We start from the raw sequence: 26750 nt of genomic DNA, 5'->3' as shown, positions 1-26750 counted from the left end.
ATTGAATAATTTGTTACAAACATAAATGAATGCCTAAATCACATACAGTAGAACCTCTATTATCCGTAATAACGAAAGGGGTGAATTGAACGGTTAATCGAAAAAATCGGATAATCGTACCGATACCATAAAAGAGTTTTATAAATTAAGTGCATACTACATAGGTCTCCATGGTCTTGTATTTGTTAGAGGTTCGGAAATTAACTAATTTAAGTCCAATTTTAAGGGCCAAGAGAACTCCTTGTGAAGGTTGTCTACTGTATGAATACTGTATATAGGAATAGAGGTCTCGTGTTGTAGATTTACATAGGTGCTCGTACTTTATACACTTTACTCTCGTTTCTTTTTATTAAATCGCACATAAGTTAACTGTAACTTCAATCTCATTTTATGATTCGACATGAAATAAAGTTTCTGCTTTCCCAATATCTAAATTAAATTATTTGCGCTTTTTTCGTTTCTTTCGATACCCATAATAATAATAATAATAATAATAATAATAATAATAATAATAATAATAATAATAATAGTTTTATTTTCCCTGGCAGAGCTAAGGCCATCAGGCCTTCTCTTCCATGGAAGACATTTGACATAAAGTAAGTTATACAGTAAGACCATTTCAACAATAAGACGGACTGAATGACACACGGATTTTACAATTGTGTGGAAGTTCTTGGGGTCATTACATTGAAAGCACGTAATGACTATTTTACAAGTTGTAAAAAACAATGAGTAATTGAATAGGACTTCATATTTTGTTCTGCAGCAAAGAGAGAGAGAGAGAGAGTCGGATAATCCGTCGATCGGTTAATAGGATGTCGGATAATCGGGGTTCTACCGTAGTTCAATAATGTGTTGTTAATTCCTTTTTCATGAGAGGTTTTCAGTTATTAAATTAATAAATACCTGAAAAATGTGAGCTATCGGAATGTGTGAAAGTATGTTAGTTGCAATAATAAATGATCGATTTCAAGTACCGGATTAAATAGAGTATTAACCCGCGATAGAAATACACGAAATTCTCTGTTTAAAACTTGAATGTAATCTAACAGTCTGTTGTTACATTGTTTCAACACAATCCCACTCTGAACTACATAAGAGAATAATTATATGATCATCGTAGCACTGACCTTGGCCTGGCCACCTGGGAGTAGTAGCGATCCAGTTCCTGTAGATACTTCAGGGTGTCGGCCATAGCTGCTAGCTGCTCAGGATCGGTGGGTTTGGCCCAGACGTTAGTAGCGAAGTGGGGGATGAGGACCAGGGCGCAACCCACGACGAGAAGCCAGCATAGAGAACTCTGCATGATGGAGTTGAAGATCTGAAACAAGTTCAAAAGCAAGCCATATTGTGAAACGGATCTCAATTTTAGTTTAGAAGAACATTAGTTTTTTTTTCCAACTACATCTGAAAAATGCAGTATTACACCGAGCTTCGCCAAGTGCACATGCAAATATACATTTCACTCGTTAACGGTGCGAGTCCACTGCTTTGGAATGACGGTTAGCACGACTAACTGTGAAACGAGTGGGCCCAGGCTAAATCTTGGTTGGGACAAGTTACTTTGCTGGAATTTTTCCGAGATTTTCCCTCAACCAATTGAAAGAGAATTCCTACGTAACTTCCGGTATTCAACGTCGGACTCATTTAGCCATCATTAATTTCAACTTCATCTATCATGTTTCAATAGTTTCAGGTCAACATAGTTTGAAGCAGAATGTAATACCACAGTCTAGTATATACAGACGCGAAGCTCAATACGTAGTAAATATGCAAACATTAGATAGTTGCTCACCACTAGGATCGCTAATATCGCCTCATTACAGGCAATGCAAAATAGAACCGTCACAGTCTATTGTTTCTAGCACCCTCAAAACTCAAGCTTCGTGACTGTATATAGTAGACTGTGGTAATACCGTTGGCTTGCATGTAGATCGGTGATTTAAATAAGGAGAAATCGTGAGTGACGTATTACCCCCTCCACCGCATTGATGTAACGCTGAGAGAGGGGTTGTTTATGTCAAAGCCATGCGATTCTCCTCCAATTTCATTGCGCGCACCTAAATCGGTAGGAGATCGTAAAGAGGGGAAATCATTCCGTGAGTCACATTTTGACATCTCTAATGTAGATGGTAATATTCTGAGGAGGGTGCAGAACACTATGGGAGATGGAGGGGCATTAATCGCGGACTTCGTCGGAACTGGGTATTGTGTAGGTGAATAGAGAGACAACACCAAACAGTGAATCAAGATACATACAGTACTTGAATACAGTCTAACAGACTTAAACAATCGTCCGTACCAAAAAGGAATAGCAAGCACAATAGGCCTCATGCTGCGATGCAAACTTTCGGGCACCTTCTCCATAAAAAAGAAAAATAAAAGTGTGAAATGATTCTTGTTACAGATTGTCCGTTTAGGTATGTAACTGAATTGATGAGTGAATAAACAAAAAATTTCATATAGGTCTACAGTACGATTATTTAGACCTGACAGTCGCCGGCAATGTGCGCCTGGGTCAGGCGAGTCCATTAAGTTACGCCAAGGGGTGTTCAGGTTAGTCTGTCGCCTGCAGTCAGAGCGATCGGATGTCACGCATGCGGTATAGCGTTGTGTTTCCATTACAGTTAAGCTGTACTGCATTCCTTTACCGACCGCTCGCCCCTATCTCTACTCCGGAACTCTCCCCACTACTCCTATCACTTCCCCTCTTTCGCGTCGCTGAGCTGTCAGGACTAAATAATCGGTCTGTACGCGTATGAAATCATGCTTTTCTTTTTAAAAGATGGATGTTAGGCCTATCGTATTTTAAGTTTACTTTTAAAGAGTGACTAAAAAGAGCAATTACCTGTATAGGGCTTTAATGCAGGTTCAAAGCTGTTACAGTATTTTATTTATTTAAAATGAGTTCAGCTCTACACTACCATCCTACAAGATTGATAAATCATAGCTTCAATGTCCGTGTTACTATATGACATAACTTTCACGATATCATTTTCCAAGATTTTGTGAGAGTAACATAATACGTTTATTTTTCCTCACAAGACACAAATGCCATTATCCCTTAACAGTTACTTAGCGCAAATCCTGAAAGCTATAAGCTTAAATCCTGCAGTCAAAACAGTCTCTCTCATCAAGAAGAGGTGGCAACCCTGTTATGACAGTCTTCCTTCTGTAAATATACTCCTAAACGTGACTTGCGTCGCCCACGGCAAACAAAGGATGACGGTCTTTCCTGTCTTACAATTCTTAAAGGGAAAGGGCCTATACTTCAAAGTTGGCATCAGATGACGATTCTCCTTGCGAGGAGAAACATAATCTTCGGATTAAAATCCATTAAACTCAACCAAGTTCGAACCTGCTTGTCCGATTGATAGATGTCGTTTTTAGAAAGAGAGAGAGAAACATTTTAAGTAAAACTATTTCGCATAATTCAATGAGGGCCCATTTGTAGCTTTACACACGCTCGTTATGGTTGTGGTTTTGTCTTGCGTACCGTATGGCTAGCTAGCTGAAAGCGTATTAAAAATTCAGCAACATTCAGTTAATAATGCAGCCCTCAAATCGAGTTTGTCATCCATCCTTCCCATTGGGAATATGCGGTGAACCAGCTGGTCGGCGAGTGGATTGCTACCAATCATTGCACTGTTCTATGCTCGCTTGTTCGCCACTATAGTCAACATGGCTACAAACGACTGCGAGAACTCTCTGAAATGAGTATCACCGTAACAAGTGAAGAGTGAAAACAACAAAAGTTGTAAGGGCCAATTTTACCAGATGTTACTGATCTACAATTAATTAACTGTAATTTAACTTAAATGCGGGAGTTGAATGATATTTAATTCACCAAACTCATACAGACTTGAAATAAGATAAATTAATTTAATTCCCAATTAAGTCACCACGGCCATCTGAATCAGAGTAAAATCGTAATTTCGAAGGCTATATGCTCTGCCATAGAAAGCCGGAGTCTTGTGTCGGCAACATAGTGAATAACTGTTAAACGGAGGCCTACGATACAAAAGCATGTGTTTGTATTAATGTCGATTTTCAGTGTAAATGAATTTTATAACATAAGTGTGTGTCGATGAAATTATGTCCGCGGTCGTAACAAACGTTCATTGTTTATGTATTATAAATTATTTATTTATTTTACTTGTTATTGAACATGACAAGCAAAGCCCAATTACAATGTTCAAGACTGACAAAATAAAACATAAACAAGGAAAAGGAAACATACTCTTATTAAAAACTGAAACAGAGAAGAGAAAGAGAAGAGAAAGAAAAAAAGAGAAATTGAAAATAAGGTGTGAAAGTAGCTTCAAATTAACTAACAACAATATTCTGTAAAATATGATAACAAATAATTCTGTATTTAGAGAAATTAATATTGAAACTAACATTCGGATGAAGATGTAATTTACTGTATAATTGTAACATTTGGAAAACTGGGGAATTTTTGTGCGATTCAATATTTGCCCTTGGTATGAAAAATAAATTTCGAAATTTTGTATTAAGCTTAGGTATATATAATGTTATATAATAAAATAAACGAACATAGTCCAACTTTTTACAATTCATTTTGTCTTCAGATAAATCTAATTTAATATAATAAAATGTTTCAAGTTCAATCTATAAGATTTATCTATTTTGCAAATGTTTATTTACTATAACATTGTATATAGAATATTAACGTTTTCGCCTTTTCGGCATCATCAGATATTGTTAAGAAACACGTAATCTAAACCTCGAACAAATTAAAAATGTACATTGTATTATGCATTACAAAATAGATTTTCATGAGTTTTATGTAGTATGTCTTATAAGTAAAAAGGTTTATTAGAAAAAGATTTCCAGGAAATATAAATTTGGAAAGTCGATATGATGTTACAAAAACCCGTATGAAATGATTAAAAATGACAAGTGTGTTATATTATATCTTGCATTAAATTATTAACAAAATACAAATATCAGCAATAATTGAATATTGGTGGAAAGGACTTAATTATTGCTGATAATTGTATTTTGTTAATAATTTAATGCAAGATATAATATAACACGCTTGTCATTTTTAATCATTTCATATGGGTTTTTGTAACATGAGTTATATGTATCTGAAATCATATCGACTTTCCAAATTTATATTTCCTGGAAATCTTTTTCTAAATAAACCTTTTTACTTATAAGACATACTACATAAAACTCATGAAAATCTATTTTGTCATGCATATTAAATGTACATTTTTAATTTGTTTAAGGTGTAGATTACGTGTTTCTTAACAATATCTGATGATGCTCAAAAAGCGAAAACGTTAATATTCTATATACAATGTTATAGCAAATAAACATATGCAAAATAGATAAATCTTATAGATTGAACTTGAAACATTTTATTACACAGTCCAACTTATTGTTAATAATTTTATAAAGAAAGTTTAAAGATTGACAATTTCGTCTAATTTGCAAACTAGTAAAATGGAAATGTTGAAGCATTGTAGCACAACTCTCGTAAATAGGATAATTATTGTAAAGCCTATAATATAACCATTTTAGAAATTTATTTTGAATTTTTGCTAGTAACAATATATTTGTTAGTAACTAGGTTACAGATAATCGCAGCATACTCTAATTTAGATCGAACAATAGAATTGTACAAAATTATTATAGTTTTGACTTTAAATTTACAAGAATTTCTCATAACAAAAACTAAACTTTTATAGGAGAAATTTATAATGTTGATGTTTTGTTCGGCCTCAACCGCATTTGCAAATATTTTTCTTCCATTGTATTAAAATAATCTCTTTCGAAAATTAACCTCTCACGCTTTGTTAAAAAATCACCATCTTCAAATATCAAGGTCATCAATCTCCTAGCCATGATGAAAATAATCGTCCTAAGCAGGATTAAATATTTAAATATCCAAATATTGACCAATTAATTTAAATTCACTTTAATCAGAGCTTAAGGTTGACTTTCTGTAGATGAAATGCATTGTCCCTTTAAGTGTTAATTAAAAATGTTTAATTGACAATTAAAATTAAATGTGTTTTGATTAAATCGGTCCCAAGAGCCATTTTTGTCAATTTTTAAGTGGTTGTCAAAACAGGTTGTATGTGAGAAGCCCGATATCCTGGCATTATAAACGGTAATATATGGAGAAAATAAAAGTACAACGTTTCTAATTGAACAAAAGTTGAAACATCAGGACCGAAATATATTTCAATACTAACTCATTGTTCAGTGCCTATACAGGCAGACACACGAAACGGAGCGGGGAGACGAGACAGGGCTCTCCGTATCAAGCGAACCTAAATGATCCGTGTAACTTATACCAACCAAACGCAAGACTCTAGTTATGAAGCAATGTATAAATTACGCTCAGCTGAAGAAGTGTGTATTGAAATTCTCTTGGAAACATTTTTTCAGGTCGCTGAAGCCCTCAGTAGACACAATTTTTCGATAGCAACAAGCACGGCCAACAGAAAAGTTTATTTTGCACCACATTATCACATAACCATTTATGTTGCCCATACTAGGATGCACTGGAAGCTCGCGTTTTAAGATTACCTTTCCGAAAAAAAAAATATGAGCGATGGCATAGGTCTCTCTTTATTTAAAACTTTCCTTCTTTCAATATTATTTCTTCGAGAAAGGATATTCTAACAAAGAATTAACAATATCCTCATAATTTCTCTCATCTGTTTCAGTTTATATTTTCCCGAAACACATAACAAGACTGTACCACACTCACTACTGTACTACGAAGTAAAATTGTACAACACCCTCGCATAGGTGGACAAGTCATAAAATGAGACACCAGGAGAGAAAACAGTGTGGTTCATACCTGCTAGACAGCGAGAATTTTTATGTTATTTATGGCTTATTTAGAAAGTCGAGTCACCACTGTTATTCTCACCCCATCCCATCTTCGAGATCGATCTATGGGTAGAAGGAGTGAAAGTTGATCAGGCCACGCGGCCAAAAGAAATGAGCCTCAGTTACAGCTTTTCAGTGAAATCTCAAACCCCGCGAAAACATACGAAATGCAGAAGCCAGGCCCGGCACGAGAGTTCAGGCCTCAGGAACAAATTTTACTGCAAGACAAATCTATATACATCACAAAGTTTTCAAATACTTCTACAACGCTGTATGCTTCATTAAAATAACTAATTATTGTTGTAAATAAAAAAAAAATTCAGTTAAGCCACGTGACTCCGGGCTCACTTGCCTCATCCAATCAGCCACTACTGGTAAAAAGAGATTCGCGTGAAGGAGGAGGGGAAGGAAATGATTGAAATAACAGAAAGAGGAAGAAGTAAGCGAAGATAAGGGGGACAGAAGGAGATGTGAAGCAGGAGGAGGAGGAGGAGGAGAAAAACTTGAAGAGTGAAGAAGAAAGAGCAGAAGGAAGAGAAGGTATAAGAGGAGGAAGACGTGAAAGTAAGAGATGAAGTGTAAAATATTTATTAGAACGAAGGAGAAGTAAAGACAAAGATGAAATCATCATTACATCCTATAATCAACACGAATTTTCTCTGATTTATAAGAGTCTGTCTCTCTCTTGAACAAGATCAATATTGGTTCGCTACAAATAGACATCGTTATGCCCTGTTTTAAATGATATGAAATGGACGCGAAAGCCGCCACTGATTCAATTGCAAGTCGGTTGTCATTCTAATCAGCTTGTAGCGAATCGAATAAAAATTAACAAGTGACATTTTGATTCACCAGCTAGGATTACCAGTACTTTATTAAAGTCATCTCCCAGTGGACCGATGAAATTCAGTCTATATTAGAACGGTCGGCTCTCTATGTGTATAGCGAATCGTATGTATTTCAGTGCATCAATCAGCGGTTGTATCTGTATTAGAGCGTTCAACAATTTTATAGCATTCTGATAAATTGCCATAATACCAATATGTTTATTGACGACGGATATATTACCACGGAAACAACATAATGCTAGTTAGTCATTTGTTATAGGCTATCGATGAGCTGATAAAATAGCAATGAGGAATTATTAGACAATTTTGACAGAATTAACATAAATAAGTGATGTAGACTGGCTCTCTCTCTCGTTTTCAGATATAGCCTATTTATGAACAGAATTACTTCGTTATGGGTCATGTACTAATTCTTCTGGCATCAAATATAGAGAACTCGTGTTCGAGTTTTTAAAAACAAATAAAGAATTACCTATTTATAAACATCGGTGACATAGTGGATACCGTACTTTCTTCTCGAATCAGTTCTGGTCGTCGATGGATTTTACGTCAGGAAAAATCTAACCGCAGCTTTCATCGGCTGACGAAGTAAAGCCTTGACTCCAAGTAGTTGGCTTAGATTTATTACGTAATGACATACAAAAATTACTTTGTTAATGAATAAAGATACGAAGATACTTGTACCCTTCATCAAACTGTACCGACAATATAATGTAGTGTATGATATATTGCCGGGGTGCGGTAGTACTATTTGGTTACGATAACTACCGCAAATTTTTGTTGAATTTCTTTAGATATGTCATAAATCTGCAACACATGACAGCTAGCCTTTACAGCATTTAAAAATTGACAGTCTTTGGCAGGATTTTAATTATTATTTTCGAATACGTGATACATTGGAAAGCATCGCAGATTCTGGACCAACGAAAAAGACTTCCACTCGCATATATTAAGCTGACAGTAAAAAAAGGATGTTGCAAAGTTCACTGGTGGAATAGGCCCCTAGACTTCTTTTTCTCAACCTTACATTGAACAAATACATGGTAGGGTTTCCGTAACGTGAGATGGACATGATACACCCATCATATTAATAACACTGGTCAACAAAATTAAATATATTTTTTTTGTTAAAAGATAAAGAATGGGTGATTCTTATAGATTTTTTCGTGCCGATTTCAGACCCGTTTTCAAATTTTTTTCTATCACTCAGGGTTTTTGAGTAAGGTCAATGTAGAGCATCCACCGGCCACTAAACGAATATTGCACACTTTTGTCACTGCCAATGTGGCGCTATAAACCAATTTTCAATACTTTTATCACAACCACAACACACATATATCAACACAACTCATATATCCATACAACCCCGACTCACTCAATGATGCAATACAAAATCTTAACGAGGACCTTGAATCTATATCTGCATGGGCCAGAAAGTTTGGTTTGACTCTCAATGCAGGAAAATCACAAGCAATCCTAGTGGGACATCAACGTCTATTATGCAATATTACTCCTGCTCTTCCAGTCAAGTTAAACGACACAATAATCCCTTTTGCTTCCTGTGTTAAAAATCTCGGAGTTTACTTTGATAAGCATTTAAACTGGAATAACCAAGTAACCCATAGGCACTACCAAAAACGTGCTTTCCATACTACATTCCTTAAACAGCATTCGAAAATTCCTTCCGCTATCACTCAAGAAAATACTAGTGGAAACACTAGTAATGTCCCACTTCGATTATTGCGATTTTCTACTGACTGACCTCAATGTCAACCAGTCGCAAAAATTACAACGTGTTTATAATTCTTGTGTTCGCTTCGTCTGCGATGTCCGTCGCGCTGACCACATTTCCCCATCCTTCCAAACTTTAAACTGGCTACGGCTTAACGAACGTAGACATTTTCATTTTCTTGTTCTCCATTTCCAAGTCCTTCACACTTCTACACCTACCTACCTTGCCTCCCGTTTCAGTTACCTGTAATCATATCATAATCTCTTCACACGCACGCAAAATAGCCGCATACTAGCCATACCAACACATGACATCATCGTATTCATCATCATACACAATCTCGCTCTCGCGCTTGTGGAATACCCTACCCAGTGACATCAGAGACTGTCGGAATTTAGTAGCGTTCAAAAGCAAGCTTATTAAATATTTTCTTACTGCGTAGAGTAGGTTTAATTTTTACTTAATCAATAAAAGAAATGCTTCTCTCTTCTTAACTTTTACAATAAACTGTCTAGCTTTTATTAATCAGTTAATCGTTTAGTACTTTGATTTTTATTGTATTTGTAAATTTAATATTAATTGTAATTATAATTGTATTCTTAATATTGTAGTTGTAATTCCCTGGTAGAGGGGAAGAGAAGACCTCAGGGCCTTATCTCTACCAGGTTAAATAAATAAATAAATAAATAAATAAATAAATAAATAAATAAATAAAATAAAATAAAATAAATAAATAAATAACATTTAAAATCTTACTGTACCATATATAGAGAATTATTACTACATTAATACATTTAGTATATCACGAAACATGTAAAATGTAACTATTATGAAAGTTGCCATTGCTTCTTCAAATTAGTAATATTAGTACGATCCACTTCCACTAGATGGTAACCGACACGATTGGCAGAGCCGGCAATACATGAAAACGAAACAGCTCTCCCAGTGATCACATCAACTATCTACTGCTCAATACTTCCAATCCAAGGAATTCTGAAGGTATTTTATCAAGTTCCTGTAGTGGTTGGGACATAAGTAACATTCACCTTGAGTAATTATATGAAATGTACTTCAGACTTTTCTAGTATTGATACCTTGTAACATTTTACCTAAAATCATATTTATTTACCTAAAATGTGTGTGAAATATATTTTAGGCTATACTTCGCTTGAGAGACATTTCTTTTCAGTGTCGAGCAATAGTCTGACAGAATATATGTCTTATTTTTCCTGGTAGCGCCTTTCCATTTCAGAAAAATCCTGATGAAAACGCTTCCCATGTTCGTCGCTCACTACCCGAAGGTTTTGAGGAAAGGAAAAGTAGATGAGAATCCAAGAAGTTATTTTGGGATATACATGACTCCCCATCATGTTAATCAGCTCGCTGACAAGTTCTCTGTAATCTTCTGATCTGTGGTTCCTAGAAAGTAACAGTCTGTTCCCGGCATATCACTGGAACTTGAAAAGGAATATGCGGGATCCTTTTAGCCAACCAGTTAGGTTAATAGAATTACATGGCGCGCAACAGATTTCACGGGCGCAGTTCCTCTCCTCATCTCTTTTACAATCAAAAGAACACTCGTAAGCTCTTTTAACTAGTGTAGTAAAATTCACCTGTGTGCTTTCAAAGTTAATTAACCACAAACGTAACAAAAATTGTTTGTGATTTACATAGTATTTCGAGGTATGTTTCACTTTGTTAAGATACTTTTACCACACTTAAAATTAGGACAAAGAAAACACGGGTTATGAAACTTGTTTCATGATTGTAAGTTCCAACTCAACTGAGAATTAACACTAACTCTCGCAGTCTTATGAGGAATAAAATTCATTTTTATGAATTCTCACTTCACAGGCAACAGTGATGTAAAGTTATAGATCAATTGAATCAGTCGGAGCTAAAAGGAACTAAGTTACTTTTCACAACTTTCCCGGAGAAGCAAAAAACATTCCACTATATTAATATTTTTATATATCTTGATTACACAGCTTTTAACACTGTATCACTTCGGAATATGTATGATAAGACTTTCTTGTGTTAAATTCTAACTTACTTTGTTTACATGTTTCGACCTATTTATGGGTCATCCTCAGAACTGGTCGTTGTTGGTCTTGGCGCCTCTTGTTCTGTTTCCTGTGAGGGTGCGTTCGTGTGGTATAGTGTAGAGTCAAAGAGTGTGTGTGTGTGTTTTGAAATTGAGCTGAGTGTTGAGAATTTCGTTGGGGTTTGTTTTCGTGTGTCTGTATATTTCACAAATACTAACCACACCCACAGAGAGATCAACACAGACATGGAAATACTACACATCCAACCAAAAAGCCAGAAACTAAACACACTAGAACAATATGAAATATACAGACACACGAAAACACACCCCAACGAAATTCTCAACACACAACTCAATTTCAAAACACTCTTTGATTCTACACTATACCACACGAACGCACCCTCACAGGAAACAGAACAAGAGGCGACAAGACCAAAAGCGACCAGTTTTGAGGATGACCCATAAATAAGTCGAAACATGTAAACAAGGTACATTAGAATTTAACACAAGAAAGTCTTATCATACATATTCCGAAATATTTTTATGTTATAGAAGACCAAAGAACATTTAAAAGTCTGACTTAGTTCCTTCTTCACATTTCGATGCGCATGACATCCGTTGTTGAAATGGTTGCATAACCAAAAAAATTGCATATTTTTTTGGTTGTTCCTTTTAGCTCCGACCGATTCAATTGTTAGAGCAATAAAATGAAATATTTGAAATATTTTATTTGTATTAGCATGTTAAGGACTGTACCTGTAAAGCAATAAAAATAAATCAATTCTTATAAAATTACAAAAAAAAAAAAATGGTGGGTAATATAAAAAGTCTGACTTCATTTTTGGAATCAGCAGATGACATCACATAAGAAACAGCAGAATTTGTACATTTAACAAAATCATTGTTGACCAGTGTAATGGACAAATATCCGTTATATATGGGATTCGAATCCACGAACGAGATTTCCTGACACAAATTTAAGACTGCGATTTAACTGTCAGTCAATAAAAACTTTGTTTTCCAGGAAACTCGGAATTACATTTTTTCAATCTAAAACAAGCTTACACCTACACAATTTTACATAATATTAAAATTATAACACGTAGCCATGGAGACGAATAAATGCGGGATGAATTTAATTGAAGGCTGAAGTCAAAAGATTTCGTTAAAAATTTAATTTACTTTTCGTGTTTTAATTTTAATTTCACATAATAAGCATTGTTCATTGTTCTCAGTGTCAAACTAAATTAAACATAGAAGTCGAAATGGAATTTAATTTTGCACACAGCACGTAACAAATACATAAATAAGTCGCATTCTTTGATTTCGATGTCACCTCTTTCACAGGTCGTCGTTTGGCTGTGGTGTTTGCGATTTTTATTTTGATACGGTATCCAAATAATGTCAAGCGCATTTGTATTATCAGTAACGTCTGATACTTGTTGACACTTCTCTGATTTACTTTCAGGAAAGAAATATAACGATATCAACAGTGTTCATTCGATTTTTTTTTTTTTGGTTAGTCATTTTGTTACTCTTTAAAAACTACTAAACTGTACGTCGAAAAGCGATGAAGGAAGAGAAGATAAAATGCAAAATGAAAGAAAGGAAGAAAGAGGAAGAACAACTGGTCACATAATGGAAAAGTTTGTGCACTGTACATTTCAGAGTAAGTACTAAGTATGTTAAACAAATTTTAATGCAATTTTGAAATGGATTTTAATTTGCAAACTTTTAACACGCGTTTTACAAGTGCTGCCTGTTACATACGAGTTTTGTGTAACTTCCAGTGTCTATAACTAACTGCAAATAACGGAGTCTCCCACTTCAGGCACAGACATTAACAGGAAATTTAATTGCGAACTGTCAGGGTAGATAAGAGATTAAAATACATCACTTAGGTATGCGTCAGAAGAGAACTCTAGTCTTGGTTGCATGGAATTTTTGCGTGTTCTGCAACATGTTAAACCTACCAAACTCTACCTACTATTGCGATGGTTATTAACTTACTAGGATATGGAAATCGTCGGAACTATAAACAATAAAGCGACGGAAAATCCATCACTGTAGGCCTATAGGTTGCGCAGAATTACGTTTAACAAAACATTTTACAATGTAACACAATACCACAAACTTATTTCTGTTCATGATTTTAAGACTGGGAAAAATACAATTACCAAGTTAATACTACAGAGTGAACCAAAAGTCTGGAATCATATAAATATCTTCCATATGATTGATTTTCGATTACTATAGGTATTACCAGTATTTGTAAGACCAAATGCTCTACCAATGACACATTCGATCTAGCCCTCAGGTATTTCAAAAGCCGCCATTTTGAATGCAACTTTGAAATTTTAAATGGAAAGGGGGTCATGTAGGTACTCAAAATCATGTGAAATTTTCTGAAAAAAAAAACAATGGTGCAATTCGTTTTGAGATATCTCTAATCGTTTTCAAGTTATTTAAAGATAACTGTCATAATGACATGACATTGGTTACTGCACCTACAGATATTTTGTAACATGGTACAGAACTAAGGAGGCTTTGAAAAACGTGTTTTTATGCAATTCTGGTAATTAACTTTTCTTGCTTTACTGTTTTGTTAACCTGTGGAAGTTTCAATGCATTCTTGTGATTATTTGAAGCCTTCCTACAACATATTTCTTGATTTTCGTGGTGGCATTATCGAAAGAGAGAAAAATTGATATCATTCTTCATTCTGGTGGGTTAAAAGCCACAGAAATGTTACAGCAGACTGGACGAACAATTCCCTGGACATTGAATTGGTCGGCGTGGACCAGTAGAATGGCCGGCCAGGTCTCCAGATTTAACACCCATTGATTTTTTTCTTTTGGGGTTACATAAAGAGCTTGCTACATGAAAAGAAAATTGAGAATGTGGAACATTTAAAGAACCATAACAATGAAGCCTGTGCTAAAGTCACCCCGGAAATGCTACAAATTGTAATGTGAAAGCGCTTGACTATGGAACAAGAGGATTAAAATATTAACGTACAAGGTTATAGAAAACCGAGGAAATGAATAGTTAGCATAAAGATTTCATAGTTACATTTTATAACTACATTCGTATAAGATCACTTCATTTGGGTTATAGAGTCATGGATCTTTATACGCCGCCTTTATAACTTAGTTGGCAGAGTGTTGGTTTATGATGACCTCGGACCATTCATTTCACCAGTTATCTGGTAACTGCCGGATAGCAATACAGTCGTTACTGCCAGGCAGTCTGGTAGCTATCAGATAGCCAATGATCGTTCCGGTAAGAACTTGAAGAGAAAGAATAATGTAACATAACATATAATATATTTATAGTATAGTGCAGAATATAATATAATATAATATATAATATAATATAATATAATATAATATAATATAATATAATATAATATAATATAATATAATACAATATAATATAATATAATACAATATAATATAATATAACCTATCACGTTGAGTCTGCAGTGTGCTCTGCTTACACAACACAAACAATAAATGAGGAAACTCTGTGTGGGAAGGTCTGTGAATGGACACACTGTACTAAAACAAGAGCATACGAGGAAGTCGATGTGATGGCACGACGCAGCGACCCATTTTGTTTCCGGACCGCCTCACGACAGATCATGAATGTTTTATAAGTGAGAACATTGTGATCGTTCTTCGAATCAATATGAACTAATTTTCGGGAGACAAATAGAGGACAAATGCACAGCACGCAAACGATACTCGTTCTGGTACGTTAATATTTCATGGCAGTCTCAAATAATCAGTACTACTACTTCGTGACGCTTAAATTTCTTCGCATAAGTACATGTATGGGCATTTTTCAGTCAGGAGGCGGAACTCCCGTGACGTGACGTCGACATGACGCCAATCCTTCCCTGGCGATAACACCGAACACCACATCGACAAACATCCATACCTTAGGCGGGATTCAAAAGTCGCTTTCATTCTGTCTTTCCTTGTTTGTCCTTTATTTTCTTCCCTACATTCTAGTCACCTTACTCAAATGATTTCAATTCTACGTATCAAGACATTTAAGAGATGACAGTCACGTGATGAGACATCGGCGCGAATTGAAGCTTCCAACTCACTATACACCATACATGGGACTAACATCTGTTTTGTGTTCGGTTATTTAAAGATGAGAGATGGTATAGCTTTACAAATACAGAGTGTCCCATTTATCTTGTGCACCTATTATAACCTCTTTGTTTGGATAGGTATTGGAATTTTTGTTTTTGAACGTTATGTTAGAACGAGGGGCCAACATGAATGTGGAAATTTGGTGCATGTAACTACATTATAGTACAAGCTACACGTGACGTCATCAATTTTTCAAATAACACTATACACTTTAATCATGTTACATGATTACACACATTAAGACGAGTTAAAAAATGTATCACAATGTCACCTTCCTAATCAATAACAACAAAACGAAACAAAAACGTACTTCCAATGTGATAATGTTATGGTTTGAGAGTCACAGAAGATGTTCCAAATGGTGACCATTCACATTAAAGCACATCGAAGGCGTTCCCTGAAAGACCGTATGACTGCCCGGCATGTTGCTGGCTGAATGGACACACAAGCCTGTCTAATGCGTTGCTGCATGTCGTCTGGCTTTGTCAGAATTTTCTAGTACACACTGTCTTTCACAGTTTCCCCAAAGGAAGAAGTAGAGTTGCGACAGGTCCGGAGAACGTGCAGGCCACTGTACGTGAATTGTGGCGTTGACAGTTGTTGTGATGTGTTTACATGTTAGGACAGCAAACATACAACACTCGACGTGTACGGGCGTCAGTCCTCTTTCGTTTATACGCTTCAACTGGATCCCGTAAGAATTTCAATTTTGCTGGTTTCCTTCTTTCTACTACCGTGCAACAATCTTCATCAAACCACGATTTCTTTTTCTTAGTTTCATAATAACCTACGCTCTGCTCGGTTGCAATTTTGATATTATCTCTGATATTTTCCCCACACGCTATTAAAATCTAATTCTTCGTCAACTTCGTGGGAACTTCCTAAAGCGCAAACCTATTTTAAATTTCGACCTGATAATGTTGCTTAGTTTCCACGTCCTTTAATTTCAGAATACTGAATTTCCTAATATTAACTTGTTGCTCTAGTCGCTTGGCTACTGACAGTCTTTCTCTTAGTTCTCCAATTACAAAATAATGGTCGTAATTACAGTCTGCTCCCCCCCCCCCCCCCCGAAGGTTAAGTCCAAGTATTTTATGTATATCCTTATGGGAAAATGTTGTATTTTTGTACAAATTTTCTGATGTGGCAAAGTTTACTAACCTAACGCCATTATCATTACTAGTCACGTGTAGGCTCTTTTCCAATAGTCGGTTTAAAAATATCCTCCCATCCTACTTTAGCATTAAAATCACCCAATAAGATTTTCATGTGATGTCTAGATAAATAAAGTGTGTTCCAATTCGTCATAGAAGCTATCCGTTATATGGCTTTCTTTCTCTTCTGTAGGGATGTGAGTATTTTTAACTATGATATCGCACCATCTACCCTTAGACCTAAGTAGATAGATAGATAGATAGATAAGTGCATTTATTGATGCATAATAAATTATACAAACTCATGTACACAAGATCCTTCGCACGAGCTCATACGGCCATTCGTGCTGTAACTATGCACAGTTTGAATCTTCAAAACGAAAATAATGCCTACTAATAATAAAATAGTGAAACAACAGTTATTATTATTACTACCGTTATCATTGATTACCACTATTATAACTAATCTAACTTTATACCAAACTTCACAAAAATAATACAAATAAAATAAAAGGGAGATATGAAAAACAGACACGCACAGTGTCACACACACACACACACACACACACACACACACACAGACACACACACACACACATATATATATATATATATATATATATACAGTATAAACAATTCAATTTCTTGTTGAAGCTGCACCAAATAATCCAAATAATAATTATAAAGGTAATACAGTATATAAATAAAAACATACACACGCAATAAAATACAAAATACACAGTAAAAAAAAAAAAAAACATTATCTCCTAATTCTATCATTCGCTCAATGTTAATATTACTCATTGCAACACTAATAAATCTTTCTCTTATCCATCGGCTCCCTCCCCCTCGGCCAATTCCACCCTCAACTGTCGAACTTTTGCCAAAAATTTTCCCACACTGTCATAGGATTTAACGTTATTTAATACAGCGTATGTCGCCAAGTGCCCCCTGCTAGATGTAATGAAGGACTCTGGCAGGAATCGTTTCCTCAGAGCTTCTGTGGCTTCACACTCCGACAAAATGTGGTGTGATGTCTCGCCTCTACCGCAAAGAGGACATATTCTCGCCCCCTCTTCGTTGACGATTTTAAGTGCCCTCCAGGCTCCTAGACGGAACCAGATTAAACCCAGTCTACCATCTTTGCTACCTCCATAGAGATATAGTTCGGCCCCCCAATTTGTTTTGATCATCGATTGGATCTCCAGAGCAACCTTATCCCTACATTCCCCTTCTGTTATTTGTCTGTCTATATCCTTCAGGCGTTTCTTGACTTTCCGCCAGACATTTCGCTTGTTCCTGCAATCTTCCGCGATTATAAATCCCATGCCTATTTCTTCCAACCCTCTGCGTAATCTACCTGCCCAGGTTACTTGGTCTCTCCTCTCGAGTTGCTCCCTATAACAGATCGCTCTAATAAGAGACTGATCTCCATGCACAATCCTCAAGTAGTACTTTAAAACTTTTATCTTGCATTCTATTGAGTCTCTATGGCGTCCGAATTCTCTTAGGATTCCGCTGTTAGCCGTTCCCCTCTCCACTCCCGCTATCCGTTTTAAAAAGTCGCTTTGTACCTGGTTAAGCTTTTCCGTTCTTCCCCAACCCCAAATTTCTGCCCCATACGTAATTGTAGTTAGACCTAAGTACTAAATACAGTAACTCGTCACTGGTAAATTCGACCTTTTGCTGACGATTTTATTCTTTTATGAACAAAGACTCCTGTTGTTGATAGGTGATTATTGTTGCCTTCCCCATAATACAAGTAATCTCCTACTTGTGATATGCCATTCCCATCTAACCTAATTTCCTGTACTCCCACAAATTCTATTCTATATCTAGCTAGTTCTTTTGCTACTAATGTTACCCCTCCTATTCTATATAGACGTGTAACATTCCAAGTACCAAATCTCATAACCTTGTTTCTTTGCTGTGGTCGTGCCAGAAAATCAGTTCCATTCCGAGGCTTATTTTGAGGTTTAGTAACAAGCTGTTTTTAACGCCCTCCGCCCAACTCCCAAGCTGGAGGACCATCTCTTATCGGCTATCCGCGATTGCTTATTCAATATATTCGCAGCTACCCTCCATATCTGGAGCCCATCTCCTCTATCCGCAACCTGAGGACGCGCCATGCAGTGGTGATAGGGACCTTTTTTTTTTTTACACAGAAGATTTTAATTTTAAAGGAAACATAGATTAAGATACAGTATACGTATGATGAAATGTCTCTACACAGATTTTGATGAATATTAAGTGCTTGCTTACATGTTAGCACTCGTTGGTGCTCTCAGAAACAAAATTCTTACGTAATTACAAACTCATTTAAAATTGGTGGTTTCGAGGAAGCGGGATTATTTCGCATGACGTAACTCATTACAGAATTACGATGACGCGAAGTTTGTGTCTTCATTCTTAGGTATCTACTTTTAATACTGTGGGAGGTATTAGAACATCAACTATTCATAACATTTTAATAACGCTCGTACATGCAGGTCACAACACTTAGAAAATTATTTTCATGTTTTTTGTTAGGCGTTTTCGCTATGCAGCAGTTGCCTCTAATGCCTTTTGTATCGATAGAGGGGAGTACACTCAGTCAACTGTAATACTTTTCGGACAGATGACTGGCATATGACGGAATGTCATAAAATAGTATACGAAATAGTTTATGTTATGAAGAAATGCAGCCAAAATTACTTTCTTACGTTTCATAAAATATTATGATATCTTACATAACAGTATGCTTACATAAAGTTAAAAAGTATTACTATTATTATTATTATTATTATTATTATTATTATTATTATTATTATTAAGCTTATTTATACACGCTTTATTGTTGATTAGAGTTGAAGAGAATTAAGCTACAAAAACTTATTGAGCATTTCATGTAATAGTTGTGTTTGTGTATTAAATTACTTTAAAATTCCGTATACCCTACAAGAGAGAACATAAATCATACTTATTGATTAAATTTCGGAAATTACATAAAATAAGCTGTGTTTTCATTCTACAATCAACTGATAATAACAAAAATACAGGTTGCAAGGCGACGATAGAAAACAAAAGATGCGAAAACAAATTAATGAAGTGTATAAACAATTCAATGCTATTTCATATATTATGTAAGTATTTTTTAATAATGTATTGATCGATCAGCGCATTTAGCGCTATACAGATCATTTCTAAATAAAATATAAATACAATACATGGCGCTGAATTGAGGGCAGCCTAGATTGGGTTCCTCAATGAACAAAAATAATTGTTAATAAATAATTATTTACATAGGTTGGTGTGATGATAAATTTTGATTGTAATATGAGGTCCATTGGAAGTCGGCTCTTGATTCTGGTGGGAAATGTGGACTTCCTTCCGAGAGAGTAGTGGATGGCGCTTGGAACATTTTCTAGGTTGTTATAGAACTTCTTAGCTTGTGAATGAATAAACTGTTTGATTGTGTCAATACCAGTTTCTCTGTGTAGTTGGCTGTTACGGACAAACCAAGGATAATTGAGTGAAATTCGTAGGACTTTATTTTGAAATGACTGGATGTGTTTAATTTCACTTATTACAGCTCCTCCCCAGACAAGACAGGCATAAAGCAGTAGAGGTCGTAATAGAGATGTGTAAAGTAGCATGCAATTTTGTAGCTTAAGGGCCGTATTCATAGAGCGTATTCCGAATCTCACCGGTGAGCAATCCGATGGCATCACGGTGTTCCGAATTCCACCGATGACGTCATTGATGCTCCACCGGTGTCGCACCGGTGCCATCAACTTGCAGAGGTGGTGGCAGTCTCCATCAGCCGCCATCAGTGAATCTGATTGGTTCTTGTATAGGGCGGGAATTAGCAGGCGAATGACATCGTGCACTGTTGTGTCATGGCGGTTTGTTCTGCTTTAGTTCTGCTGTATTGTTTGTAATGAGCACAATGTAAAAACAATATGTTAATGGCTTATGAGCGAACATGTCATCGGACCAGTTATTACTACCGGTTCAAGAAATAAGTTGTTTATGATCTCTTTTATTTGAACGAGATGGTAGTACGGAAATTTCGCAAAATTTTGCTAGCGTAGCACAGATAACCACTTACACAGTCGCCATGACAGCATCGATTCTTCCAGCAGTTTGTTCCTGAGTTTCGTTGCAACGTGACGTCATTAATGCCATCGGACCGGTGAGATTCGGAATACGCTGATAGACATTTTTAGCGCGGGCTTTCGGTGGATTATCAGCGTTTTTCGTATTCATAAACCAGTGTTAGCGATAGGATATGATTTGAATTCTGTACTAGTAACCAGTGGATAGCCGGGGCTAGCTTAGTACGCTCGTAGCGCGTGCTGCGAAATGTCTATGAATAGCATCCTTAGAGATGATTTCTTGTTGAGGAGCGGATATAATTTAGTGAATCTTGAGTAGGCCAATTTAAGTTTGTTGTTGATGTGATGTTTCCATGATAGACGGCGATCTAAGTGCACTCCAAGATATTTTACAGCTTCATCCTTTGGTTTCCACCGTATCACGTTGGTTGAAAGATTTATGCATGGGGGATTAGCAGGACGACACAAAGTAAATATCATTGCTTCGCATTTATTGTAGTTCAGTGCGATGCGTCAATTTTCAAGCCAAGGGCATATGATGTTTAAGGCTTCCTGAAGGTGATTTGAGGCTATGTTAATGTTGCGATGGGTTGTATAAATAGCTGTATCGTCTGCATACATAGCAATTTGTGCAGTTGGTGTTGCAGGAATGTCCGAAGTATATACATTGAATAATATCGGACCTAAGATAGAGCCTTGTCATATGTAAGTATAAAAATATAGGAGTGCCATTTGGAATTTCAAAGTAGTGAGGCTGGGGGTGGGGGGTGACATCTAAAATCCAATTAAGCCTGGTTTCAGACTTCCCCCTCAATATCTAAATTGACGTGTTTTACGTTTAAATTGAAATAAATTTAAATAATTAGTTATTTAGACTGGGAAGTTTTGAAATGAAAACTCTGTATACTTTTTCTATTAATATAGTTTCTCTCATTTAAATGTTTATGCTTACATATCCACAAAACTTAAATAGGTTAGATATTGACTCTGAATCTTAAAATTCGATATCCATGGACGAATGAATGTTTTGATTACATGTAGTTCTTCCGCATTAAGTATCCATAGCAGTTCCAAACATAAGAAGGTCTGTAGAAATTAACAGTTCCGGAATATCAACTTACTGCTTTCTGCAATACCAATATTATGTACGTCAGAGACTTTTATTTAACATATCTGGTAGAGCATCTGAAGCATATGTAAACTTGAACTTTGAAAAAAACGGTTTATGTACAGGTATATAAATACTGTTAAGGAAATCTTTTCAGAAACATTATACATGATATTAAAAAAAGTGACATGTGTATATCATTAAATATTACTATGATTGTTTTCCTTATATGGCTGGAAGCAAAATAAAATGTGAACTTCCTTCGGTTTAGTTACACATGTTGACGTTCTGGATGTGAAAGTTATTTTCTGCGATTTATAATGTTTACTTTTCAAGAGGGCGAGATGCGCTTTTGAAATGGAAGTCTCGACCTTCCTATCGTTGTCTCATTTCCTTTGCACTGATGTCGGCTTTTCCAGTCCTCTTTATTATGACTTCTTTTCAAGGGATTTATTGAAAGGAAAGCAACAAATCTTTAAAGTTCTCAGCTTTCTCGTTGACATGTCTGAGCTGTCTGAAGAGGAATCTAACAACATGAAATTTACTGATGAAAAGACGAAGAACCTTTGAGATTGCAAAGGTAAGTTTACGGATAATGTAACTGCTGGAATTAGAATTTTCTGAGTCTTTTACTTCACGTGATAAATTTACTTTCATTTCTTTACTGTGCTTGTCACTGTTGGCGATTTCTATTCTGTACGTGATTGTTATGATTTTTGGTTTGGGACTTCTGTTACACTATTGGCAATGAATATGCGTATTATATTATTGTTTCATAACAGAAGGTTTATTAAACTCGCTGCCTGCTGGATCGCATCCTATGGCTGCGTAAACTGCCTCCTCAATCAAAGTTTTTTTTTCTCGCTGTTATTTATACTCGCTTTAACTTCTTTGGTCATATCGCGAGTTAATCTTTGGTTGAAATCCGAAGGCCTATGTACTATTGTTGACACTGGTTCTATTGTTCTGAACTAGATGGCGACTGTATATGTATTACTGATTTGTTGTGAATATGATTTCGGTGATGAATGAGGCCGGTGATATTCAGGGATGTTGTGGACCGAATATCCTGGCATTTGCCTTACGATTGAGGAAAAACTCTGAAAAACCTCAACCAGGAAATTCAACCCGACCGGAAATCGAACCCGGGCCCTCTGAGTAAGAGACCAGCATGATGAACCCTACACCACAGAGGTGGTCTAATCAAAGTTATTTTGCCACTAGATGGCAGATAGTACACACCGCTATTACTGCTAACGTTAATATCGGTGTGCACTACAGAGTCCGTGGATAACCAGAGTAGCGCAATCAGCTGATTTGTCGTCATTATTATTCCATTTCAACACGCTTGGGATAGGAACATTTAAAGTAAAACTCAATTTTGGCCAGTGTCCGTGGCCCTTAAAATTAAAAATATTTGACTCTGATTTAGGCTACATTCGTTCCCTATACAACTATATACAGCAAATAGCGCTCGCTGCAATAGCATTGGCCATTTTTATCGGCATTTCCTGAGCAAAGGATTGCGGTACTCTGGATATCCACGGTCTCTGGTGCACTAAGTCACTACCTGCCAACTAACGGCTACCCGCGCATAGGCGTTAATTGAGCAGGCAGTGGAAGCAGCCATATGATGCGATCAAGCAGGCATGATTGAACTATAGCGACTGGAAAGTAATCGCATGTTTGATCCGAAATAAAATATTCATTTTTGTCAAAATAATAGGGGAGAAGGGCACATTAGAACAGTTTTTCTATTTACATTTTTATTCACATCCATTATCAATTTTCGTTTAACTTTAAATGGCACAGAATTGTAAGACATTGTTTAATAAACATCTCAGAATTTTATATTTGCAGAAACTACATATATCTGAAACATAAATTAAGTCAGGACAAACTCTTGCAACATGTTCAAAACTGTCCCAATGTATGGGGTACCTTTGAACAGGTATGGGACACATTTGAACAATGTCCAAATCATCTGTATGGGGTCCCTTTGGACAGGTATGGGGCACATTTGAGCAATGTCCAAATCATGTGTATGGGGTGCCTTTGAACAGGTATGGTGCACATTTGAACAATGTCCAAATCATCTGTTAAAGGAATAATTAGCGCTCAAAAATATCACGTAAAGAGCACTACTATAGTTACATTAATTTTTCTTTGAAACTACTAAAGTACACATCAAAGTATTTCATTATCATAGTGCGAGCACTTCCTTCTAATTTTATGACATCACTTTTATCTGTCTTACTGCAGTTTTAAATTTTATAATGATATGTAAAGTTCCACTTTTGTCGAAACCTCTACAGAAACCTGAAATTGTTCATCTACCTCTTCCACTTGTCCAACATAGAGAACTTTTAGTTTCCTTTGTTGCATATTACGTCAGAAAAAATTTCCTCGTTGTCATTTCTTTCTACGGCTACTATATCTTATATGGTTCCATATAAAACTGACATTGTAGATGTAGCTCTTGACAGACTGCTGTTCTCAGGTTTTTTAATTCTGAGTTGTCACGTAGCTTCATGAAACTCTTGAAGTCAGTCAATTCTGTTATTATCTCTTGCTTCGGTATACTTGCAAGCTTAATGAGCACAATCATATGCTAATTGACGTGTAGGCCATGTCATAATTAATAACATGATTAACTAATTCGGTCTTCTCCTCCTCGCTGAACACCTATTGGCTCGTGTATCGCGAACCATATTTTCCACCGATGTGTGAGATATGTCATACTTTGAAGCTGCAGCTCTTAATGAGAGTTTTCCTTCACTGGCAAACCTTGCTGATTCTTGACTAACTTAATTGGATAATTGATGTTTTTTCTTTTCTTTATGTATGCCCGATATTTTATGCCCTAGAAACAAATACATCAATATTTTTTTATATTAATCCTTTAAAACATTTTCCACAGTATTATTAAATTAACGTTGTAGAGCAGTTTTGAACATTGTTCAAATTTTCCCTCAAGGAACTGTTCAAATAGCCTATGCCCCACACGACCCTATCAAAGGCGACCATTCATTATAAGGAAGAAGAAGTAAATATTAGAGACACAATAATTTTCGTGCAGCTGAAGTCTGACTAGTGTAATATGTAGCTAGTCGGCGATGTATGCAGTATCGAGGGAAAGGAACTGGCCATCCTACCCAATTATCTCCTGGCCTAGTTGCCTCATAAGTGGTTGTTTTCTTGGTATCACTTGTGAGGTTCAGACCTGTCTTCGGACAGGTGACTAAACAATAAACAACAATAATTTTCGAAAAAGTGAATTCATTGGGCTCTAATATTATATAATGAAACTCAATACGAAATGCTCATGTTGTCGGAATATCCTTACGAAGTTAGAAAAAAAAACTTTCTAAGCACTTCAACACAAGTGCATCCACTGAGTTCACACCAATAAATTAAATGGAAAGAAAATGGCGGCCCGTCACATCAGAAGAACTGCCTTCTGCTATCAGCACCGGCAACTTAATGAAAATTATGTCTTGAGGTGAGAAATTCAATCTGTTCTAATGTGTCCCCTGTTTCAAATGTGCTCCCTTTCCCCTAAAATTATGACAATAATTATTAACAATATTGATTAACAATATCTCTGTTCTATCCATCCTTCATCATCATATGGTAACGCAGAATTCCTGCACGGAAATATATTATGTACTTCGGTACATCATAACAACATGATACACGTAAGTAATCACTAAGGGTGCTATTCATAGACATTTCGCTAGCCGGGGCTACGAGCGTGCTAAACAGGATTCATATCATATCGCTGACACTGATTTATGAATACGAAAAACGTTAGTTTGCTGATCATCCACCGAAAGTCCGCGCTAAGAATGTCTATGAATACGGCCCTTAGTGATTCAAGACGGCGCTCATCCAGTCGGATCCCGGCCACTTAGTCACTCTAATGAGTGCACCTCTGTACATAGTGGGTTGGCTATTGTGCCACTGTCACATATTCTGTGACACAGTACATGAATGTAGGCCATCAAAGGAAAAACTGAGCGATAGAACTTAAACTGAGGGGATTCTATCCGGTATCGAAACTGCAATCCGGTGTGGCTTAGTGGATAAAGCGTCAGCACGTAGAGTTGAAAACCCGGGTTCGAGTCCCAGTGCAGGAGAGAATTTTTCTCTGTTCTAATATTGATTGGAATAATATTCTGTTCAGTTTAAGAATTTATTATCCTGTTTGCCAATTTTAAGTTTTGTTTACTCTAAGAATTGTTCTACTATTCATTTAACGCCTAAAAGGATTATCGTTAATTTGTTACTGAAATAAATGTGTAAATATTTCTTGGAGAAATGGGAAGTTCCTAAGAGTTGAGAGGCGTTTTTCTTGAAAAATAATTTCAAACAGTTTTATATCACGAATAATTTTATATTTAAGAAACAATATAATAAGTACATAATATATACTTAAATAAATAAAAATAAAATTGCATATGACCCATTCAGAAATAAAAATTAAAGTATTGGAGTAATACAAGAGTGTGAGGTTGAAACTTATTTTTAATTTACGAGATATAAATAGGTACTGAGAGATTAAAAAATGTGAATGATCACTCATCATCATCAACATCCTTTTTAGTATAACATCCAATGGCCCGTTACAGGGTCATTGTTGAAATTTCTGTCTACCCCTTCTTTTGATAGACCACGGATCTCTTCCCACGAAACATAGCTTGGGTTTCCATGTGGTTGCAC

General features: G+C 36.0%; 1 protein-coding gene across 2 annotated transcripts in view; it reads right to left on the bottom strand.

Annotated features, from left to right (window-relative positions):
• Nucleotides 1-26750, bottom strand: part of LOC138703440 (neuropeptide F-like) — a 471250-nt gene that overhangs the window by 210539 nt on the left and 233961 nt on the right. For both annotated transcript variants that reach the window (XM_069831308.1, XM_069831314.1), the window contains exon 2: nt 1131-1321. In XM_069831308.1, the coding sequence (XP_069687409.1) occupies nt 1131-1321 (191 nt within the window). The remainder of the gene's footprint in view (nt 1-1130; nt 1322-26750) is intronic.

Source organism: Periplaneta americana, chromosome 1, assembly GCF_040183065.1.
Source record: "Periplaneta americana isolate PAMFEO1 chromosome 1, P.americana_PAMFEO1_priV1, whole genome shotgun sequence".
NCBI classification, from domain to species: domain Eukaryota; kingdom Metazoa; phylum Arthropoda; class Insecta; order Blattodea; family Blattidae; genus Periplaneta; species Periplaneta americana.
The sequence above is the reverse complement of the archived record's forward strand: the minus strand, read 5'-3'. Positions and strand labels throughout refer to the sequence as shown.